General features: G+C 46.2%; 1 protein-coding gene across 3 annotated transcripts in view; it reads left to right on the forward strand.

Annotated features, from left to right (window-relative positions):
- LOXHD1 (lipoxygenase homology domains 1) overlaps window positions 1-24,332 on the forward strand; it is a 146,079-nt gene that overhangs the window by 116,288 nt on the left and 5,459 nt on the right. For all 3 annotated transcript variants that reach the window (XM_023530906.1, XM_011361105.1, XM_011361113.2), the window contains 7 exons: window positions 2,627-2,754; window positions 5,023-5,140; window positions 6,046-6,220; window positions 7,853-8,038; window positions 15,935-16,105; window positions 22,085-22,217; window positions 23,576-23,734. In XM_023530906.1, coding sequence (XP_023386674.1) covers window positions 2,627-2,754; window positions 5,023-5,140; window positions 6,046-6,220; window positions 7,853-8,038; window positions 15,935-16,105; window positions 22,085-22,217; window positions 23,576-23,734 — 1,070 coding nt within the window. The remainder of the gene's footprint in view (window positions 1-2,626; window positions 2,755-5,022; window positions 5,141-6,045; window positions 6,221-7,852; window positions 8,039-15,934; window positions 16,106-22,084; window positions 22,218-23,575; window positions 23,735-24,332) is intronic.

A 24,332-nucleotide genomic window follows, 5' to 3' on the forward strand; every position in this document is an offset into this window, starting at 1 on the left:
CTACTATGGTGTGACCTTAGGCAAGTCATCTGGCCTCTCTGGGGCTTGGTCTTCTCACATAGAACATGGAAATAATGCTTCCCATTCTGGTCCATGTAAGATCTTAAGAACGAATGAGATCATGAGCAGTCCATGAAAAGCTTTGCAAGGTCACAGCTCTGCATAGATGTGCAGCCGTTATTCTCCAAGGCCGCTTCATCCTATAACACCAGTAGGATGGTGATGGGGAAAAATAGCATTTAGGATTCGGTGAGCCTCTGGGCCTCAGAGTATGGTGAGAGCTGTCTGCACAAGACCCTTAAGTAGAAAAGGCTGGAAAGCGGGATCTCTGTGCTCCTGCCCTGGCTCCACATCTAACTGGCCAAATGGCCTTGGACAAGTTGTATAAACTCACAGATCTATGCTGAACAGGAGGCAGGATGCCTGGGTGCTGGAGCCAAAGGACACAGTGTCAGCCCAAAGGTGTCTGAGACAGGCTTCTCTGTCTCTCTGGAAAGCTGTGAGGTCAACAGAAGGCTCTAGCCCTCATCCTTGTTCTTGAACCACGAGTGGGCTACTAGATTTAGGTCAGAAGCTGTCTCAGAAAGTAGAAAGAAATTGCCCTGGACCTGAGTATGCCCTGTCTATATTGTATATGGAAAGAGAAGGAAGGGCTGAGTTAGGGGCTGTAAAACCCTTGACGGGCAGGAGAGTGGATGCCTGCTCCTCCCTTGTTTGAGAGCCAGAGGGCAGAACTTCCTTCAACATAGAGAGCCTCCCCTCCCTTCCCCAGACATCGCCATCTATGGCCAGATGGTTGGTGTAGGTGAGCACACAATTCATCCAGGGACCTCTGTCCAAGGACCAGTTCCCAGTCTGCATGTGGGTGTGGGTGTGTCTGTGCATGTGCCGCCCCCCAGTACACACGCACACCCCACTCACTGCAGCTGCATCTCCGTCTGAGCTCTTTAGTCCATGGAAATCCGGATTCACATCCCTGTTATTCACGTTACAAAAGAACACAGATTTGTCACTTTACAAAGAACCACAGGGTTCTTTGCACTGGCCATCTCCCCAGGACGTCTGATATCAGATCAGAATTACAAAGCCCTGTTTCTGTGTCTCTTTCTGGAAACATACCTGTGACATAAAAAGAGACGTGTCTGTGTAAAGGAGAGAAAGATGGACACAGAGAACACAGGAATCTGGAGGGAGCAGCCTTGAGGGGCTAATCTCCTTGGGCTCACGAAGCACTCATTTTGATCATTTTATTTTTTAAGCCTGTCTGGATAAGAGCAACAAAGTATCAGGCTCCTGCTTTCATTCTCAATAGCTCCATGCCCATCACACACGCCCTTGTTAGGTGGTCTAAGTGGATTTTCCTGGTAAAGCAGGAGGCTCTTCAGTTACTCCCTCTGCAAACCTGTCCTCCAGGCCAGGCCTGAAAATAATACTTCTGACCTTGCAGTATCATGGTGAAGATTCCAGCTGCTGATTGAAAAGCACCCAGCACCTGACATGCACAACGTCAGGGGCATGATCATTGTGATGAATAACTTGGGTTCTGAGTTCTAAAGCTTCCTGTTAGTGGGTACCAGGCAGCTGCACAGGTGACAATACATGTGGCAGCCACAGGGGAAAGGAAGAGCCAAGTATGTGCAAAGGAGACGGTGAGCCTGGAATTTTCTCAGCCATGTGTGCAAGCCTCCCTTGAACCATTGGGACTTAATTGCTAGTCCTTGGGCACTGGTGAGAGGGAATGGGGTAAGAAGCCAGGACCAGAAGACACTCCAGATCATAGGTAAAGATGGCCCCTTTTGCTACGAGGCTGGCTCTCAGAGGAAGAACCAAGACAGGACCTTTAGTGAGGGCACTGTCTTGGGAAGAGCAGGCTGCTTCCTTCTCCTCTGGTGGTGACAGACAAAGGGAAATATATCTTCTTTGGAGCAAACCTCAGGTAAAAGGGCAAAATCCCAAACTAAAGCAAAAATCAGAATTATGTGGTTGTCCCACTTCACAAGTGAATGGAGGCAGAGCTCCCTTAAACGTCACCCCTGAAGTGTCCCTCGCTCACCAATGCTCAGGGTGTGCTGGCTGCAAAATGAAGGAGGGACAGTCACCCAGAACTGCTGAGTGTCATACCATGTGACAGGCCTGGTGCCTGCAGCTATCCCAACTCTGAAAAGTGTTTATCCCCATCTCACAGTGGATGAAGCAGAGGCTGGTAAGAGTGGGGCATCTGCCCAGGTTCAGCAGTGAGCAGGTGGGAGATCTGGTATTCAGATCGGGCTTGGATAGCTCGAGAAGCCCCTGACCTGTCACCATGTGCTGCTAGAATGCATGGACTTAGGTTGAGATTCAACTGATGAAGAACTCAGTTAACACTGGGGCTCTCAGTCGTGTTTCTATGGAACATGTGTTCTCTCTCAGAAAAGGAACTCTCCTCTAGCATGACTGGGCACAATGGGGGACATAGAGTGACAAGGCCTGACTCTCCAGTCATTCGCAGTTGATTGGAGGGGGCTAAGGCTCTTTTCAGAGCCAGAGAGCTTGGAGAACGTGTCATATCGCCCTGGTGAGAATGAGGCAAGTCGGCGGGGTTGGTGCGTGAGGCCAAGGCCCGGGACCCACATCCCTCTCGTGGCAGGTGCTCTACGAAATGACGGTGTGGACAGGTGATGTGGTTGGTGGTGGCACCGACTCCAACATCTTTATGACCCTCTATGGCATCAATGGCAGCACAGAGGAAATGCAGCTGGACAAAAAGAAAGCCAGGTATCCAGGGGGGAGTTCTGCCCCTTGCCATTCTGCACATCCGGTCCTCCACCTTCTAGCCCCATGCTGCCTTCGACCAGATTGCTTCCTTCACACGCCCCTCATACATGGGGCCTTCTAGCCTCCACACTTTTGTCCCCGTGATTTCTTCCTCCTGAAGTGCCCTTCATCACTCTCTTCTGTGTCAAGAATTTACTCTCTCAAAGTTCAGCTCAAACCTACTTCCTCTGGGAAGGCTTCTTTGATAACCTCAGCCCATGCCCACCTGTCCTTTCTCCCTTCCTCCCTCCCTCCTTCCTTCCTTCCTTCCTTCCTTCCTTCCTTCCTGTCACTCAAAAATGTTATTGTAAGGTCCGTAGATTAGTTGACAGCACTTTGTCACTGCGACTCTCCTAAGCCTCTGGCTCAAAAGGACAAGGCTGCTGAAGTGGTCTAGGGTTCGCCCTGCTCACTTACTCAGAGGAGCCTCTATCAGCAGCTAAAAAGGTGACATCTGGGGAGTGTGGCCTTTGGCCGTCCCTCACTCCCTATTCTGATTTCCTACTGTTCCCAGCTCCTATCAAAGGCTGTCCTTCCAAGCTCCCACTCACACATTAGTCTCTGTGACTGAGAACAGCTTGAGGGTAATCAGGGCCAAAACTTTAGGCTGGAAGAATTTTAGACATTGGGAGATGTGTCAAAGGCTGAACACTTCTCCAATGGCAGCCCTGCAATGTGGGGCCCCACCGTGTGTCAGCTCAGGTGCCTTGAGGCGGTCTGGGGCAGCAGAAGGATGTGGCTAGTGAGTCGTGGAGGAATAAAGGGCCAACGAGGGGCTTCCCTTTGGATCCGGGCCTCTTATCCTGAGGAGAGGAGGTCCATCCAGGCATAGTTGGGGTTCGGTCTGTGAAGAAGAGCGCAGGGGCCAAGTAATCCAAACTCCAGTCTTCTAGAAGAAAAGCTCGTTTCTCCCTCTTTCCTCACGTTTGCCCACCATAAAATCTCCACACAATGGAGATACCTTGGCTAAATTCGAAGGGTGAAAATTAAAGAGAAATACAAAGCCAAGAATTCTAAAGTACCTTTGACCTACAGCATTGTACTTATAGTAAGAATAAGGAATCACATGAGTTGAAAGATCGTTTGAGAGACTCTGCAGTACATGACCTGGATTTGACAAGGGAATTGGCCAGCACCTCCTTCCGGTTTCCACATGACTAGAGGGGCACACTGGGCTGGAATTAGAACAGGAGGGACTTCGGGCTGACTTTGGGGGGAACGTTTTCACTTCTAATAATCATAAAGTGCACATGAGCAAGTTACCAGAAGAGACTGGGCCGCACTGCTGTTCCCCAGCTGCCTTTAAGACTGGACATCATTCTCATTTTGCTGCATTTGCAGTTCCAACCCCCATGGGCTGTGGCCTCTGTTTTTAAAAATATGTCTTGTATTCAAGAAGGCATTACAATTGCCATGCAGCGTCCCATCTACAGTGCCACCTGCCTTACCCCCAGGGGCTTATCAGCAGTAGCATCTGGAATCAGTCAGCAGTCAAGCAATCAGTCAGCACTGACGGTCACATTACACGTGCAGCACGGTGGGAAGAGCAGTAAGGAATAAAGATAGAGCATCTCCGAGATGATGAGGTCATTCAGCGGAGAAACAGAAACAGCAACAAAAGCAAAGTTCCCTTCCATTTACCTGCCACTTTGCAGTTATTAGTAGTGTTACCCAATCTAGGGCCACTGCATTCAGTTGTGCAAATTATGTATTTAACAAACGTGAATGGCACCATCTAGAGATGCGCAGTGCACAACCTGCCCCATCATTCCTGGCAGCCCTGTAAAGCCTCGCAGGTATAAAATTCTTTTTACATTTTAAGTTGAGTTCACATCTGTTTGGTCCGTATGACGCTTTTTGTGAGATTGCAGGGCTAGCGTCATTCTCCCCAGGCTACGATGAGGAAACCAAGTTCCAGAGAGGCTATGGGACTGCTTAGGTGGCCAGCAGAATGAGATTAGGATGCAAGACTGGTAGGTCTTGATTCAGGGCCATTTCTACCAGTCAAACCCACTTAACTCAGTATTTGGGGAACACATCTGGGGTGCAAGAGACAGGATATTGAGGTGCAAGAGACAAGCTATTGCGGAATCGCTGGGAGCTGAAAGAGAGGTGGTGTAAAAGCCAGTTCTCTCCTTACCCTGAATTTGGTTTCTGGCGTGACCCAGCCCCCTCACCGTGGCCAGTTTCCCTGTTTCATGCCCTTCCTTTCCACACCCCCCCCCCCAGATTTGAGCGGGAGCAGAATGACACCTTTCTCATGGAGATCCTGGACATAGCTCCATTCACCAAGATGCGGATCCGAATTGACGGCCTTGGCAGCCGGCCCGAGTGGTTCCTGGAGAGGGTAAAATGTCTGCACCCTCACCTTCCCGTCTTCCAAGTGCCTGCCCCTTCTTCCTGCTCTTTTAGGTTGTCGGTGGACCTTGATAAAGTACAAATGCCACCTTAGAGGGTGACTACACAACCCGGCCTATATCATCCAATAGGCAGACCCTTTTGACATGAATTAATCAGAGAACAGTTTTATATATTTGTTTCCAGTCAAAATTGAATCAACTGCCAGAGAACACAGCACGCACTATAGCATGCAGAGACTCGGTGTGGGCTACTTGGAGGAAGAGCTGGGAGGCGTGAGAGAGGAGCAGCAAGAATTGAGACAGCAAGAAACATCAATGGTGGGAACTTTAGGCAGGACAGCAAGGGAACTTTTGGTGCCCCTGGGATTAGTAGCTGCCTCTTCTCCATCTTGGGTCTCTGCTGCCCCCTGATTCAGTCCTCTCATCAAAGGCATTTGTCCTGAGTCCCTTCAGGCTCTTGCTCCTCTCTTTAGCCATTAGCAGGTTTTTCTTGAGCCAACAATGTGGTGCCCATGGCCAAGGACAATCTGGCCAACTTTGGTATACTATTCCTGGGTGTTTGTGGCTGACAGTGGTTTAGTTGGTCCATTTTCTGTCATTCATTCAGCAGATATTTCTTGTGAACAGTCTTGGAAACATGTTTGGACAAACTGCCCAATTTCCAAATCCCCAAACTAGGTAGTCATGGTGGGGCTTTCAGACCCTGTGTGAGGCACACAGGGCAGGGTAGTTGTCCTGGAGAGGGTCCTTTCCATATGCCTCAAGTCTAAGTCAGAGGAACTCGTCTCAGTTCTGGGATCGTGGGTCTTTGGGATTCAGCCAAGGGGCTGCATTAGCAGGTGGGAGGCTGGTAGAGGTGGAGGGCATTCCCACATGGGCTCCTCTCACCCAGGTCCTCCTGAAGAACATGAACACCGGAGACCTGACCATGTTCTACTACGGAGACTGGCTGTCCCAGCGGAAGGGCAAGAAAACCCTGGTGTGTGAAATGTGTGCCGTCATTGATGGGGAGGAAATGATGGAGTGGACTTCCTATACCGTCTCAGTTAAGACCAGTGACATCCTGGGTGAGTCAGCAGGATGTCTGTTGGCATAGGTGCAGAGGAGGGCACCTCCCGTCTCCCACTCCTACCTCCTGTGACTCCTGCCCCTCCTCACATTCTGGCTCAGACTCTGGGCTCTGGTCAGGGATTTTTTTTTTTTTTTTTGGATAGCCTTCCAAAAGTTAGTCTGTCCAAGTCTTTTCCACAGTGAGTCACTTCCTGCTGAGACAAGTGTTTCCTCTCAATGGCTGAGTTGGCGCTGTCCCTCCTTCCTCAGAGAAGTGAGGGAAAATATTGTCAAGCGGTATGGTCAGCACTTTTGAAGATGGAGCTTCGCTCAGAGGTGCTCTGTCTTCCTGCTGCCTCCTGAGGCCCCTCACCCAGGTGCCCTGCATTTCAAACGCCCATAGGTTCCTTACCACATCCCTATGCTTGGCGACCATCTTCTGTGTGCCAACTTTGGATTGGAGTCTTAGAATGGAGATATAACCCTGGGCCCTGAGAGTCTGACATGATTGTGAGGTTCTGTTGGCATAGGTGTTGGGGAACTCAGAGGAGTTCACCCTATGTGGCTTGGGATCAGGGACAAGGGTCATGAAGGGGTTCCCAGAGATAGTACCAAAGTCTAGTCCAGAAAGAGAGACTGAAGCCATGGAGGCAGATGGGATACAAGAGGAAGGGCCTTCTAAGCAAAAGCATTAGTGTGTGCAAAGGCCTGCAGCTGAGAGGGGGCACACTCTCATCATGGAGGCTATGCCTCCTAATTACCTTCCCCCGTACCAAGCCTGTTTGCCAGGAGCTGTTGCAAGGAATCTGGCAAACTCATTCATACTGATTGTAAATGGCTAGTGAGGGATTAACTTTGTGGCCCTGGTAGGTTACATTTTTAACAGAGATGCATTTAGCCAAAGAAATGAAGCTCTCATGATAGGATCTTGGGCTTAAGTGAAGGATCAGTACAACTGGTAAAGTTTGTTTTGGCACCTCCCTTCTCCCCTTTCTCCACATAGTGGAGCTTTCCCTCTTTTTGCTTTAAGTTCCAAGTGTCCACATGTTTTCAAGCCCCTCCATCCCCTCATGATGCACCCTCAGAAAATAATTGATAAATTCATTGATAACCACGGGGCACATATCAGAAAGGCTTCACAGGGTCACCTCTTCCAGAAGCATTTTCTGTTTAACTGAGGTCAGTACATCTATTTGGCTTAAGTAAGTGATATGAACTCTAGTGTAGTATGTTAACCAGAGATAGATTTGGGGAACAAGGAACTTTCCTATTTCCTCTCAACCCACAGTGTGTAGGAGAGAACCTGTGTATGTCTAAACTGTAAAGCCAGTCTACATGGCATGCCTTGTAAGCATGGGCGTATTTCCCCAGAACTAGATGAGTTCTTGTGCTAAACCATTCAGGCTTGCTAACTGGGATTCCAGTTAGCCCACCAGCATGTACCTAAATATATGATGATGGATAGAGTCGGAGACCCAAGAGTCCAAGGACACTAACCAGCCCTTTTCAACCTCACCCCTGGCCTAGTTGACTCTGAATTTGCCTGTCTGCATCCCTGGTTCCTCCAAGGATGGCAGGCTTGAAGCCAGAGCAAGAGGGCTGATTTTGGGAAGGCCAGTACTCAGAGCCCTTATCTTGTGCACTCCTAGGTGCAGGCACTGATGCCAACGTGTTCATCATCATCTTTGGGGAGAACGGGGACAGCGGGACCCTGGCCCTGAAGCAGTCGGCCAACTGGAACAAGTTTGAACGGAACAACACGGACACATTCAACTTCTCTGACATGCTGAGTCTGGGCCACCTCTGCAAGCTGAGGGTCTGGCATGACAACAAAGGTAGTTCCCACTCAAGTTCAGGGTAGTGGGGAGGGCAGGCCTCAGCTCTCCACTTGAACCCCTCCCGTCTCTCGTAGCATATTGACCCTTCTACCTCAGGGTGGCAAGCAACTAGCAACAGCTGATTGCCATCAGTTTGATGCTTCCATCAATTAGAAAAGCCAGTGTTTCTGGACAAATTTTAGAGATGGAGCTTAGTTCTCCATGCTTTTTCCCACAGTGATGAGTGGTTCTTAATTTTCTGTGACATTGAAGTATTAAATCTTCCTAGTTTAGACATAAAAATTAAGAAAAAGAAAAAGGCTTTATCACCAAATTTACTTCCCATGGATTTTTTATAAGTGATTATGCTTGTTTATTTATAATAGCAAGTCTAAAATTAGTCAAATTCACTCATAAATGTAAATGATGGAATAGGATACAAGCCAAGTGAGAAATTTATTTTTAACTTCGAAGTACCTCAGGAAACTTTGTCACATCTATAGCTGTGATGAAGTTCATGTTCTCAACATCTTTCTGGTTATCCTTTTGTTGTCTTCAAGTCACACGGACCTTTTTCTCTGGTGTTGGGCCTTTAAGTTCCATTTTATTTAATTAGAGAACCATTGTTAAATGCTAAATTTCACCTCCTTGAAGCATACTGCCTTCTTAGTTTATACTGTTCTAGCTCACCCCTCTTTTCTTCCATTGAAACTAGCCCTCACAGAGCCACCCACTCAAAGACTTCTCCAGTCTTTTCTGAGTCTCCCCTATGAGTGGCCCAGAGCCACCCTGACTGTTATGTTTGTCCTTACTTCTTCCAAGTCTCCACTAAGGACCAATACATCTGTCATAGTGACTGATGAGATCTGACTTGGCAGTTTGCAACCTTTCTTTTTAAAGGAGCTAGACTATTTCGCTTTAACTTGGGTTGAACAGTTCAATATTTTCTATAACAGGAAATAAATTCAGATTAGGCAAAGAGAAAATAGCCAATCTTCAAAGCAATAAAATAACGAATATTTGCACAGCACTTCACAGTTCTCAAATCTCATTATATACATTTAGTCATTCATTTATCAAACATTTACAATGTTCACTACACGCTGGTGCTCTCTTAGGTATTAAAGATACCAAAACAGTTGATCCTTACAACAACTTTGTGAATTACTGCAGCAAAAGCACTTTATTATCTCTTTTTTCTACAACCAAAAAATATTGAGGCCCCATGAGGTTTCAATGTCTTACTTAGGACCACACAACAAGAAAGGGATGCAGCCAAAACAAATCCAGGTCTTCTGATGCCAGATCAGGTGCCTGTTCTGGTACACCATGCTCTGTGTCAGCCCATTCTGCCATCATCATTCTGCACTCTCATCTAACTACTGTGCCGGTAGGTCAAGAAAAAAAGATGAGGAGATGATAGCAGCTTCTTCTATACCATGCCCCCATATATGTTTGTTATCAGGGTGTATCAGAGAATCTGATCTAGAAAAGGCTGCAGTAGAAGGGGATGCTTCGTCTTTACCTGTCTATTCAGATGTCATTATGAGTCTACAGGCTTTATCACCAAATTTTAGAACACTCTCAAAAGAGCTCTCCCCTTTCCCAAGAAGGAAACAAAACAAAGACCCCTGAATTTTTTCCCACCCTCTCGTCATCCATTATGATTGTCTTAGGACTAGTAGCATGTTGATTGGTGGTTGAAAGTCTGACTTAATAACAAGAGTCATAATCATTAAGACCACCTTATGTCCAAGACAATTCACAAGATCAGGACGAACCGCTGCCCATGGCACTTCGCAAACGGGTCACTCAGTCAAGATAATCAGTTCAGTGCTTAATTGAGCTACTGGTGGCTCAGTAAAAGCACTGAGCCCCATTGTGTGTCACCACAAGCCTTATTAGAAGGATTCGACAGACTAGATTAATGGGGGCGAGGTAAGGATGGGGGTCTGTCTACCCAAACATCCATGCATACAGTCTCCAGTTGCAGTGCCCACGCCAGAAGCAAACCATCGTTTAAAAAGTATATTCCCAGGAGATATGCCCCTACTGTCATCACAAATAAACACGCTGTATCTATGGGCTTCCAACTCTCTGGGCTACCACCCCACACGGACAAGATATTAGTGCTCTTGAGGGCAGAGGGGCCGTGCAGCAAAGAATCTGCCTTGGGATTTGCTACTGGACAGAAGAGTATTCTAGGCCACGGGGTCAAGATAAAACACGCCAAATCAAAGTGCAGTCTCAGCAGAGAGCCCAGTCCAGTGAGGCCAGGTGGTCCAGAGTTATAATTCTCAAGGTGACAAACTCATTGTCTTAACTTTTACAGCTGGAGTCTCCATAGTCCTGCAAGCAGTTTGGTGATAATTAGGACTCAGAAACCAACTATATTCCTCTAAGCAGGAGAAAAGAGGGAGAATCTAGAGCTAAAATCATAGACTAGCTTCTGCTCTCACTCTGGACTTGTCATGTAACTCCAGCCACTTAGATCCCTCCGCCTTGTGCCCTAACTCCTACCATGCACCCTGCCATGATTACATCTTACTGTTTATGATGAATTAACTCTCTTATGTTCTCACCTCCTCACTGAAAGTTCTTCCCATTTTCTTCCCTAACTAGAATTCTCTCCCAGAACAGTCGTCATATTTGCAACTACTTGTTCTCGGTCTCCTTTACTTGACTATCAGCTCAAGTACCATTGTCTTGTTCATTGTTCTTTCCCTAACGCCTATCACACTGCCTGTGATATAGTTGAGACTTCATATATTTTTTAATATAATTTATTTGTAACCATATTTTGGTCTCTCAGATCTATCCCTGTATTTTCATGCCTCAATCACAACTCCCATTTCTCTAGAATCAGAGTTTTTCCTCAGTACTTTCGAAAATTGAGTCCTGGCCATGAACTTCAAGGTCATGGCTAAGCCCTCTAATACCAGCTGCCTGCCTCTGACACTGCTTGTGTAGATGTCTATATTTTCTCAATTTTCTTGATGTATTTTTTTTTTCTATGTAAAAACTCAACAGTCAATTCCTTCTATCTTATCACTCTCAAAACCCTTCAGATAAAGAGAGCTGGTTCAGCACCGCGGACAGCTCTCTACAGTTCCAACTGTATCCTTTGTTGCTACTACTGTCATTTAGGTACCAGGCTTTTCAAAGACCTTGATCCCTCTCTTGGATAGCCCAAGACTATCTGATTGGCTTGGCACCATAACGACCCTTGGACTTAAAAAAAATCCTGAGACATTGATATTATCCTCTTCCCTTTATAGGCAAAGAATTGGGCCTCCTCCCCTTCATCCAGATTTTGGATCTGAAAGCAAGGCCATATCATTGGCAGAAAAAGGGACATTTCTGTATCCTCACTGAACCCAGGGAGTTGGGATAGTAAGGCCAGGAGAGGGACAGGAAGTTCAGGTTGGGTGCCTAATTGCCTCTTTATAGTAGCTCTCTCCTCCAGGAATGGAAATTTAAATGTTAATGTAAGCTAAGACAGCTAAACATGTCCTTAAGTGCTCTCTATGCTACCCTTTTTCATATTTAGTTTAAGAATATTCAAGCTACATTATGCTTTCTTTGCATAGGAATTTATGAGGACAAAAATATTTCATTTGGGAGTCTTCCACAAAAATGTTGTAGATCCTGAAAAATTACTGTATAAGTCAGGTTACAAATGCTCAGTTAACTTAATAGCATAGCAATTTTCTCTTTCCTTGAATCTAACTTTCCATTTCCTTTTGTTTATCCAATAGTTCTTTTTTATGAAAAATTTTAAGTATGCACAAAAGTGAAGGGAATAGTGTAATGGATTCCACATATCCATCACATAGATTCAACAATTATGATTTTGTCATACCTGCTTTACTCTTTTTATTTTATTTTTTCTCAATTTCTTTTTGGTTGCTGTAAGATATAAAATCAAATCCTAAAACCTCATGTCATTTCACCTCAAACATATTTAGTATTTTCTCTTTTAAAAACGGGCATTTTCTTATGAAATTACAATGCCATTATCACATTTAACAATTATTTCTTTGTGTGTCATCTAATTTCCACCCCATATACAAATATCCTATATAACGTAAAAAAAAAAAAATGTCATTGTACTTTGGATTTTGTTGGAATCATTATGCAAACAAGGTCCACACACTACATCCAGTTGTTATACCTCCTTGGTCTCTTTTAATGCAGGACAATGCCCACTCCTTTTATTTTTTCCATGCCATTATTAACTTGTTGAAGGAACTAGGTCCAATGATCTATAGAATTTCCACATTCTGGACCTATCTGTTTGCTTCTTGGTGGTCTTATTGCCTCTTTATTTCCCATATTTTCTACAATCTGAAAGTCAGATCTCAAGACTTGATTAGATTCAGGTTCAACTGTCTTTGGCAAAAATATTTTAAAAGTGATATCAGGACTACTTTAAAATGGGACCTGTGTACTTACCTCATATTACATCACAGCAGTCCCACTCTTATTGATGCTCACATAGATTAGTGAGCCCAAGAGTGATCAGCCTGATTACTCCATTGTAAAGTACCCCCCTCCCATAACTTTTTATCTAATGGCTTCATGCAGTGATGGCCAATTAGGGTTATAAGTGGCAATTTTTCTAGTTGTCACTTCTTATCTATTTATCAGCTAGAATTCTATTTAAAAAATTGTCCCTCAGGCTATTTGATTACCATTAAATATAGTTCATAGAGGAAAATCAAGATCAATGATTAATTCTTCCTCTTAACTCCAGTTACCTAGATAGCCTTTATAATACTGAACAAATTTTAATGCAGTGTATTTATTTTCTAATTCATCTTGCTCTTTTTCTTGCTTACTCTGAAATGAAAAATCTGTTGTGAAATGAAGAATATTTTAACACAAAATAAATTTATATGTTTTCTTTTTAATAATATAAATTCATAGAAATGTAAAGGACATCAGAAATAATCTATTTGAACCCTGTCATAGTGTTCAGGCAAGGAAGCTGAGGCACAGAGATATTACAATATGTTCAGTTTATAAGTACGCTGAGAATGGAACCCAGTTTGACAAACCTAAAAGTGTCACCCTGGGCATCCTAGCTTGAATGATGTACATGTGAAAGTATTTGTGGAAAGATAATAACTAGATTCTTGTATTCTTTTATAGCTCTGTGGCAGTTTCGTATCTTATTTCAAACTATCTATTGATCTTGTTTAAGAAATTTGGTTTACCCACCTAGACCCTTAGCTTGCTAAAGGTTATTTTTAAGGGAGTTGTTTGGAGAAGTATATTATTTATTCAAGCAGTATTTCTAAGGGTTTGTGCTGGAATAAAAAACTGACAGTTCACTGTAGAGAGTAAAGATAATGTATCAGTTCTGTGTTTATAGAGTTAATAGCCCTGTGAGGCAATCAAGAGGTAATAAGACATGGTTCCCACATCTTAAAATCTTACTTGAGAAGTCAGATATATACATAAAAATCACCATAAAAGAGTTAGGGCATGATTACGACCTCAATAGCAAAGATTTCCCAAGCCGTCTGTGCTCATGGCCAAGTGAATGGACAGACCGTGGGCCTGGCGACTTTGAAGGGCTTCATGGAGGAAGTGAGGCCTGAATTGTCCAAAGAATAAGTGGGAATTTAAGGAAGGTTCAAAATAGCTTGGAGCCTTGATGATGAGGGAGGAAATGCCAAAGGGATGCTTAGTAATCTCACTGGGATGAAAGATTTACATAAAGTCTCTTCCTTATTGAGGTAAGAAATAGAGTTAGTGGAGTCAGGCTGAAGAACACCCTAAATATTTAAATATAGAGTTGGGCCCTTTTATTCCATTAGATGTGGAAAAACACTGAGGAACTGCAGGTAGTCGATGGCATGATGAAATCCAGGGAGTATCCAGCAGTCAGTCTGACGTCTACAAAAATTCTGCCATGTTTTGCCTGGAAAAATTGGAGCCTTCCACTAGTTTAGTTTCTAAGCCTTTTTCCTACAGTAAACTTTGGAAAATTTGGGATAAAATAATTCTACTAGGACAGCCCATTGTTTCCTGGTGGGGTTTTGAATTATCCCCCCTCTAAAATGTTGCCACCAATGCCATTCTTCCTTGTTCTTCTCTATTCATTAGTAGTACATATTCATGCATTCAACAAATAGTTATTGAATAATGTGCCAAGAACTGTTCCAGGCACTAGAACATAGCAGTGGATAGATCAGGCAAGACTCCTGCTCTTGTGGGACTTACAACCTAGCGAAAAAAGACAGACAATATGCAAGGAAATAAAAATTAAATTATTTCAGATTATGAAGTGGTGGTAATATGATGGCAAGAAATTGGGGATGAAGAAACTTCTGCAAATAGTACAGTTAGCAAAGACCTTCCCAAAGACAGGACATTTAATCTGACACCTCAGTGATGAGACAGGACAGGCATTCAGATCCTGGGATGTATTGTTCCAGGCAGCTATAAAATTAAATGCAAAGTTTCCAAGACAAGACTAGATTTCATATATTAAAGCACTAAAAGACCAGTGTAGGTAGGTACAGCAAGTGAAGTTACAAGTAGCATGAAATGAAATCAAAGTGGAAAGGGACCAAATGAGCAGTTTGTATTTTATTCTGAGTGATGGGAAGCCACTGGGTGACTGGAAGTGTGTGTCCATCTTTGTGTGTCTCTTTGTGCTTATAAGATCCTTGAGATCAGTGGTAGGAGCCACAATTGTTGGTTTGGGAAGTGTCTTATCCTAGACAAGGGCTTTTTTGGTGGGGACATTGGGACTGCCCCCATAGCCCCAAGTGGCATGAGAGGGCAAGATGTGGGAGTAGAGCATATATATGCCTTCCTGGTTGGGTTGCCTTGTGGACATATTATGAGCAGCAAGTGTCATCACCATAACCGGTCACACCACTGGGATTTCTTCCACATGGGGCCCTTCGGCTTTCTGAATGATCAAGGACATTGAAGGATGGAGAGTAGCTGAACCAGTACATGGTGCAAATAACCTGCAGCTGTCACAGCAAATGCACATCAATTCATACATGATAGCCATGATTTGGAAGGCACACTTCTGAAGGAAGCCCTGCCAATTACAACAGAAGCAGCTGTATGTTCAATATTAGGGCAAGATGTGTCAGATTTAGCAACATACCCTAAATAAATAGCAGCTTCTGATCCCTCTTATGACTATCAAACAGAAAAGGTTCTCAAAGTCATAACATATTCATTCAGCATTCATTGAGCAACTGCTACATGCCAGTTGCAATGCGAAGCATTGAGAAAACAAAAATGAATAAGACCCAATCCCTGCCCTCAAAAGCTCACAGTCTGGAAAAAAAGACACATGTAGACAGAGCAGTCAGGGCATGGCCAAGACATGTGCAGGATGCTATGGGAGCAAGGAAGACACCTGATACAGGCTGAGTGGATAATGGGGAGACATTAGGGAAGGCTTCCTGGAGGAGGCGATGCCTGAACTGATTTTGAAAGGATAATGGGTATGAGCTAGGTGGATAGTGGTGTCAGGAAGTTGTAGGATTCATCTTTCAGCTTCATGAATTCTGAAAGGTCTACTTCTTGGGTCAGAGACCCCATTGTGAATCTGATAAAACTATAAGCCCCATCTCTGGTAAAATGTCCCTGTATAATTGTAGCACCATTTCTTGAGGCCCATAGATTGCTTAAATCCCATACACAAATTTTCTAAGTGTTCATGAACCCCAAGTTAAGACTTTTATATAAAGAATTACATTCTCTGGGCTAAAGGAGCCCTCAGTGATCATGTAGCTGAACCCCTCATTTCATCAACAAGGAGACTAAGGCCCAGAGAGGACAGAGAACTTGTCCAGGGCCACCCACCCAGGTGGCTTGGAGGAGTGGAAGTCTGAGAGGCGAGTTCAGCTCCCAGCACCCATGATCTTTTTCCCACAGGAATATTTCCTGGCTGGCACCTGAGCTACATTGATGTGAAGGACAACTCCCGCGATGAGACCTTCCGCTTCCAGTGTGACTGCTGGCTCTCCAAGAGTGAGGGTGACAGACAGACAGTCCGCGACTTTGCCTGTGCCAACAATGAGATCCATGATGAACTGGAGGAGACCAGTATGTGGGGAGACTGGTGGGCTCAGCCTAGCTGTGATTCCTGTGCTGAATCTTCAGAGTTAAAGGAGAGTTAGCTTATTAGGAGGGAGGTGGGAAAATGGTGCTTTAAGATTTAGAGGAGAGACTGTTATAGCTGGAGGGGAATCAGATGCCCAATGAATGAAATATTATTAGGGAGATACATATGTAAATACCCTAAACGTTGCTTGGTGAACCTGGAGCAGCCAAGATACTGGTACCAGACCATGGCCCTGAATCACAGGGACTAATTAGGTAGCAGGAAAACCCACTAGAGAAAAGCTCACCTTGCCCTGAGGGCTGGGCTGGGAAGTTCGATGTAAAGTTCTCTCTGGTTTATTTTTATATCATGGACTCCATCCAATTGATGCCCATGGCAATAGCTGCCATATTAAGCCTCCCCAGAAACAGATGGAGTGAGGGGACCAGCATCTCTAGCAGCCACTTTCTCTTTGGTCCTTTCCTCAGGAGATATTTAAAGGGAAAGAGTAATTGCTTCCAAAGGTGGATGGCCATCAAGGACTAGGGAGGTCCTTCTTCAATATAGATGCCAGTGTCTGGGTCTAACAAATTTGAACAAGGTTTACAGAAGCAGAGCCTGATGTAAAGGATTTTTCAACTTTAGTTATTAAGATAACACTAGCTTCAGTAAGAGATAAACCCCCAAATCTCAGTGGCTTAACACACAAAATTTATCTCTCATGTAATACAGTCCAGTGTGGGCATTCGGTATGTGGTCTAGCCACACTGTCATTGAGGAACCCAAGCTCTTTTCATCAGTGTCTCTGCCATTTTCAACATGTAGTTGCACATTTCTTGCAGAAGGGAAAAAAGAGAATGGAGAAGGCTTACGCCCCTACCGGCTCAACACATTGACTCACTTTCTATTGCTAAGAACTAGTCATGTGGACCCACCTAGATGCAAGGGCACCTGGGACATGTAGTCCTTGGCTGGACAGCCCCTTCCAGGCAAACACTGTACACCACAGAAGGAAAACATGGACCTTTGGTGGAAAGCCACTCACTCATCTCTGCCATGCCATCCAGACTACTGAATGATGAACTTACCTGCTTTGAGAGGTAGTGAGCTCTAATGTCCCTGGGAGCATTCAGACCAGGGCCACCAAGCACCCGTTTGTCAAGTTGACTGTCTGAGGATTCCTGCCCTAATTCAAGAGTAGACTCTCAGCTTCTGTAATTGCACTTACTGAGGAGTTCCTAGGTGCCCGGTTTTATTTTAGATGCTATGAGTAATGCATCTTTGACCTTTGCACATGTGTTAGTCTCCCTGCACAATTATAAGCTCCCCAAGGTCAGGGACAAAATCTCTTGTTTGTAGCCCTCTGCCGCTCTGAAGGTTTTGGGACTTAGCAAGTGTGCAGTTAGTGCTCAGCAAATGGAAGAAGGCGCAGTCATTTTCCTTAGAGCCTCGCAATCTTGTGCAATAGGAACACTTAAGCCCCTTACACAAGTGCCAAGATGAGCAATAGAGACTCTTCAGACTATTGGCGTTCAGGGGTGGAGAGTTTTGTGAATCTTGGAGCATAATCACTGAATCTCCTTCACAGATTTCCTGCCTAACAGCTGCTAAGGCCTGTGGGATTTGGGTTGGCAGGGAGATTGCAGAGGGGAGATGGCACGTGCCTTAGTTCCAGAAGGATGTGCATGAACTGGAGATGGGAGAGCAGGGGCACAGAGCCCAGGAGATGCCTGGATTGATCTGTCTTTACTAGGAGCCTGCAGAGGGCAGAGCGATACCCTCTTTCACTGCCCATAAGGTAACAGACAGCCACACCTGTGTCCTCAGATGGAGGATCGTGCACGTGTTTATGGGTAGAACCAAGGACTCAACTGGAGCTAAACATCCCAACCCTCAGCTACTTTTATTTAACCACTTGGCAAATGCTTACCGAGTACCTACTATGTGCCACAGCCTATTCTGAATTTTGGGGACACACCAATATATAAAACAGAAACCTTGCCATTGTGACAAATTCGGTGTCTGTGGTCCAGGGGCACCTCTGGGCACTCAGCTTATGAGAACAAATACCCGCTCGTACCTGAACAGAGCTTCATATGGAAAGCACTCCACACCCCTGTCCTCTTCAGGCCCTCGCAGGCCTATTCCAACCCCATTAGCCAATTCATGCCTCTCTGTCATGGGTAAGGAAAACATAAAACCAGAAGGGTGAAGTGACATACCTAAGGCCCATCCATAGCTGATAAGACCCAGGCGACCTGATTCCTAGACCAGGAATTCCTAGACCAGTACCACCACAGGAAGTCGTACTGGGCCTGGCTGGTATTCCAGACTGATTGATCGTCTCACCTCATTTAGCCTCCCATTCCCTGCCTTCATCTTCAACTCGTTAGCAGTTCCAGAAGTTGCTCCTGACCCTCTGTAAGCATGCACCTCTGCACTTGGTTCCAGTGTGCAGCTAAAGCTGAAAACCATTGGAAATCTTTAAATAATACGGACATCTGGGTCCTACCCCCAGAGATCCTGTTGTAATTGGTCCAGGGTAAGGCCTGAATGGTAGATCACATGTTCATACATGCACATGCATGCACGCACACACAGGCATAAACACGTGTGCATGCACGCACACACACACACACACACACACACACACACACACACACGCAAACACTCACCGAACCTGGGAGGACAAAAAAGACCTCTCTCTGGGACATCCTCCAACAGAACCAATGATTTTTGGACCGTTCAGTCAGCCCAAATACAGTCCAGCTTGATGGCCAGCTCTCCAGAGATGGAGGACTCACTGTTTCACCAGACAGCTCTGTTCAAAAACTCCACCTTCAGAATCATGTTCTTGAAGTATTCATCCTTTGGCAGTCACACTGGGGTCAAACAGAAAATTTCAGGAGTAGTATGAACCCCAACACTAAGGTGGGAAAAGGGAAATACTTTTTCCCAGAACTTGGAAGTCTCAGGTGGAATTGGCTTAGACTTGGCCGTCTCGAGGCTCCAGTGGTTTCAGTATCTCTCTGTCCCCCTTTTCCTCTAAGTGCTTCTTTTTCTACATTGTGGGAAGATGGCTGCTGGCCACCCCAACCTCACAGCCTTATAGCTTAACAGCTGCAGTGGAAAGGAAGAGAGTGTCTCCCAGGGGAAGGTTCCGAAGGGCCAAGCTGGAACTCTGAGCCCCATCCAAACCACATGGTAGGAGCTCCTGAGTATAGAACGGTCCTGACAACACGAGGTGGGGAAGGTGATCTGGAGCAGTAAGTTCCAGATGCCCGCTAGAAGCCCAGCTGTCCTCATCCTGGCAGTCCTTCACAGCATCATGTGCCCCTGCCACCTGTTTATTCAGCCCCTATTCACGTGATGTGATATTGGCTCCTCTCAGTGTATCCTGGAGTGCTTGTCCACCTCCCTCTGCAGACGCCATGCCCAGAGCACAGGCAAGATTTAAAGGGTGGTCTGCTCTCCCCTCTCCTGTCCTGCCACTTGAACCACACTCATGACTCCCGAGCTCACGGTAGCTTTGCTAGTGGCCCCTTCGTGCTGGTGACTCACACAGTGGCTGCTGAGCCCCTTCTCCAGCTGGGCTTGTCCTGTGGATGTGCTGGCCCCATAGTGAGCCTTACATTGACCCCTACTAGATGCTCACCACTCCTACCTTCCCCGTTCTCTCTGTTTCCTCCCAGAAATCTATCAGCAAAGTTGAAAGTCATGCCTCAACATTTTATCAAGCCATCAATGAAATGGGAAAGAGGGCAAGATGGAAACAGGCTGATTGAAACTTCCTCTCAGAAGACCATTGAAATGACCAGTGACATGGTTTTTAATCTACCTAGCAGTCCTCACTTACACACCTTACTTCCCTCCCCTACCATCAGGACTCTCAGGAAAGGATGGGTGACAGTCCACATGCCCTCCACCTGCATCATTTCTCGACTCTCCTCCTTGAGTTTGTTGTAGTGAGCATGGAGGTTCCTAGAGCTCCCTCCCTCTCTCCTTGTTGCTGACAAATCATTTCCTTAACAACACCCAGGATCCACTTGAATTCATGGGTGTCTGGTTTACAGAACACACCTTACCCTCTGTTGGGAAAGAAGCTGGAAGCAGTGGGACCGCTCTCCACCCTGTGATGGCTTCTAGTCCCTGTCAGTGGTTCAGCCATTTCACAGTGCTCAATGTCCTGGGCTGGGCTCTGCAGGCCATGCCCTTCTTCAGGTGTTATATGCTTTCCAGGCATCTCCCCCCTGTCATGGGTTACTTGCATCTTTGCCCGAACTTATTCTACCTGTTTCAAGTAGCAGAGATTTTCCTTGAGAGGAGTCACAAAGGCAAAAGGGTTGCTGAGGGGCTGGGGTTGATACTACAGTTAGCGTCAGGCATAGCCATCCCTTCTCTTAATTGTCTTTATCACATCTCTGAGACAAAGGCACAAAAATAGAGCTATCCTTGTGGATCTAGAATCCCAAGCTCTCGCTGACTCACTGCAGCAAGAGCTACATTCATAGGGGACATTCCAAACAAATATGTATTGTATCCTCCATCCCCGGCCTGGCCCCTGGGGAGTGGGGCTAGATCAAGTGGACTTCAAGCCCCTCTCACATCCCTCAGTTTCTGTTTATGCTCCTTGCTGTGCCTTGAACATTCCTCCATTTTCTGCTGATCATAGTCATGGCTCTTCTTCAAGCCCAAGTGCAAATGCCATCTCCTTCATGAAGCTTCCTGTGATTAGCTCTTTCATTCATTCACTCAACAACTAGTTTTTGAGTGCTTCTGTGCCAGGCACTGTTCTGGGAACTTGAGAAGATCCTTGCCCTCATGGAGCTTACATTCAGGTGTTGGCAGGGGGTAGGGGGGAGGCGAGAGAGAATACAATAACAATAAAATAATAAGTAACCTACATGGCATGTTAGAAGGTACTAGGTGATAGAGATAAGAGAAAATAGTAGGTAAGGCAGGTCAAGAGTGCTGGAGAGAATCAGGTAGCAATTTTAATTAGAATGTGTGGAGCAGACCTCTGTAGGGAGGTGACATTTAAGTGAGGACTAGAAGGAGATGAGGGAGTGAGCCAAGCCAATACAGGGTTGGCGTCGCGGAGAAAGAAGCAAGCATGTGGGCAAAAGGAATAGTCAGTCAATGCCGAGCTCCAGAACAGGAATATGATGCCTCGGAGCTCCAAGAACAGCACAGAGGCAGGGTGGCTGCAGAGAGCAAGGGAGAAAGTACTAGAAGATGAGGGAGGTAGCAGGGAGCCAGATTTTCCCCCTCCCCCCATGGTACTCTGGCGCTTTGTTGCAAGGTTACCACATTTTGTCCTCTGGTACAGTCAGCGTATGGTTCTGGGTCTAGAGACTGAGTTCTAGTGTCCCCCAGAGTCTAGCCCTGTTCTGACATTCGGTACCCACTTAATAAATGTTAGACGAATGAATGCAGACATGCTTGAGGGAACTGCAGGGGCAGAGGCCGTGATGCTTAGTGTGACAGCAGAGTGAAAACTGAGACCTGACAAGGAGTAGGACCTCTTGCTCGATAGTGGATGCTCTCCAGAGTCTTGCCTGCCTGGGGCTCTGCCATCCCTTTCTATTACTGGGCCCTACCTCTTCTCCCTTCCCTTTGCAGAGGATCTCTGCTTTGTATTTCAGGGACTGGTCCATTCCTCAGAGCCAGACCCCAGCATCTCTTGGAAACCTCCTGCATCCTGGAGGCAATAGCGGCTAGTTCTTCACTTCTAGCAGCTACCATGCTCACCAGGCAAAGAGGCTGCTACTATAAATAAAATGGGAATATCACGCTAGCCCCTACATCAGGGCAGGTTCTATTTATAGTGCTTCAATTGTGAGGATTTTAACCTGCCCGCCAACCCCAATCTATGGTCTAAAATCAAATATAGGACCTGGAGGGAGCAGCCATTGTGCTCCTGTCCTGATGGTGGGCACTGCTTCCCCTCTGCTCACCCTCTTCCTCCCTCTGCACTGCAGCCTACGAGATCGTCATAGAAACAGGCAATGGAGGCGAAACCAGGGAGAACGTCTGGCTCATCCTGGAGGGCAGGAAGAACCGATCCAAAGAGTTTCTGGTGGAAAATTCTTCTAGACAGCGGGCCTTTAGGAAGTAGGAAGAGGCGGGGCCCACAGGGGAATGGGGGTGGGTGGGGTGGGTGAGAGAGGGACCCCAAGGATCAACCCCTTGGTGGGGGCCATAAGCATATTAATGGGCCTAAACTGCAAGTACTTATTGAGTACCTACTGTGCGCTGACCCCATGTAAGCTCCTAGGATGAAACGGGAGATTTATGAAAGGGAAAGCAAAGAAGGGACTGCCCTTTAAAGAGAGTCCACTCTGAGCGTCCAGAACTTAATTATTCCAACCACTAAAAAGAAAAGATAATTGTGTAACATGATTGAAGTGCTAATTATCACTACAGTGGCAATCATAGTACAATGTGTAAGCTATCAAACTGCGTGTTGTACACCTTACATTTATACAATGTTATATATCAAATATATTTTAATTTTAAAAGTTACTGGACGGCTAATTAATTAATTAAAGAGAGCCCACTATGCCACAGGATGGGAAGCCCTGCAGACATTATTCCATGTCCCCACAGATGAAGAGCTCACAGTCTGGTGAAAAGGAAGACATTCGCCCTATGATTTGCAAAAGAATCACATAAGACAACATTGATTTAAATTCTAGTTAAAAGGAGGGTGGGAGGAGAGAGCCTCTAAGATGCTTTATAGGAAAATCGAAATTGGGCCTCGTATAAAGATGTCTGCGCTTACCACTCCCATGTGGCAGGTACACCTGGAGAATCTCACCTCCCCCCACATACACACGTCAGAGCTGCCTCTGAACTGCTCAGATGCCCACTTCATCTCCCCACTCCCTGCAGATTGCTTAGTTTCCCCTCCATAACCTACTGTACCTTTTATTTAAACTCCCTCTCCGTCAGGATGAAGTCGGAGCCCCTTCGACTGGCACTTACAGACCACCACAGAGTGTTGCACCCCACCTCCTTTCCAGTGCCATTTCCCTCACTGAACCCAACCTCCAGCCAGGCTAGCACTCCCCCCAGGAATGTCTGCGCCTCCGCATCCCACTGTAACCATCAGTGGCTTTGCCAAGTCAGATCCATATCAGAAGACTCTTCCCTTCCTCCCCTCACGCTGCTCCCTGGTCCCTCCACCCTCCTCCTCCCAACTCCCACGGCCCAGGACCTCACTCTCTTCCCAGCTCCATTTGATGGGTGCTGGGACCAGGAAGCCAGCAGGGCTTTGTAATGGTTGTGATTGTCTTCTTCCAAAACTAGACTGAGCCCCTCAAAGAATGGAGGCCTGGCATCAGACCTTGCTTGCCATTCTATCCATATTCCTCAGACTGGTGCCCGGAATACAGTAGGTACTCAATAAATGCTTACTTTCTTCAGTGGGCATGGGCAGCCCTCATTGACCACACTTTTGCATCCTGCAGGGGGAGCACAGATACATTTGAGTTTGACAGCGTCTACTTGGGGGACATCGCTGCCCTCTGCGTGGGCCACCTCGCCAGAGAGGACCGGTTCATCCCCAAGAGAGAGCTGGTCTGGCATGTCAAGACTATCACCATCACCGAGATGGAGTATGGCAATGTGTATGTATGTGCCTCTCGCCTTCTCCCCCAGCGGGGAGGGACTGAAGCTGAACCGTGGACAAGATGGCAAGGCATGGGGAGGTTGATGATGTCAACCTCCTTTGAGGCTGATGTCACCTCATTTGGGAGACTTACGAGACAGTAAGGGAAGGGTCAGCTGTACTGGTTCTGGAGCTGTCTGAACCATAGGCCTACCCCCAGAGGCATGACACGAGACTAGATGGGTATTCCAGCCTTTTCATCCAGGGACACTTTGGAAGAACGCTGAGCATGTCAGACAGTGCCAGACAGTGGCTTTGAAGCCTGTTGCTGCCACATAGTGAAAGGCCACCATCCATGCAGGCAGGGGACAGACCAGAGACAGACAGCTGGGGTCACGTTGTGTACCACTTGCCTCCAAGGACCCCAGATAAGGAGCTTTGCATTTCCCCCACCAGGGCCTTCCCCAGAGACTCAGGCATTTCTGGAGGATTAAGGTTTTAGTTACCTAGGTAACAGTCCACAGTCATCAGTTTGTCTAATTAAAACCATTTGGTAACCACACTGAAGCCAGAAAGAGCCTGTGGCTCTGGAAAACAGAAAAGACACTACAAAGGAG

Source organism: Pteropus vampyrus, unplaced genomic scaffold, assembly GCF_000151845.1.
Source record: "Pteropus vampyrus isolate Shadow unplaced genomic scaffold, Pvam_2.0 Scaffold3, whole genome shotgun sequence".
Taxonomy (NCBI): Eukaryota; Metazoa; Chordata; class Mammalia; order Chiroptera; family Pteropodidae; genus Pteropus; species Pteropus vampyrus.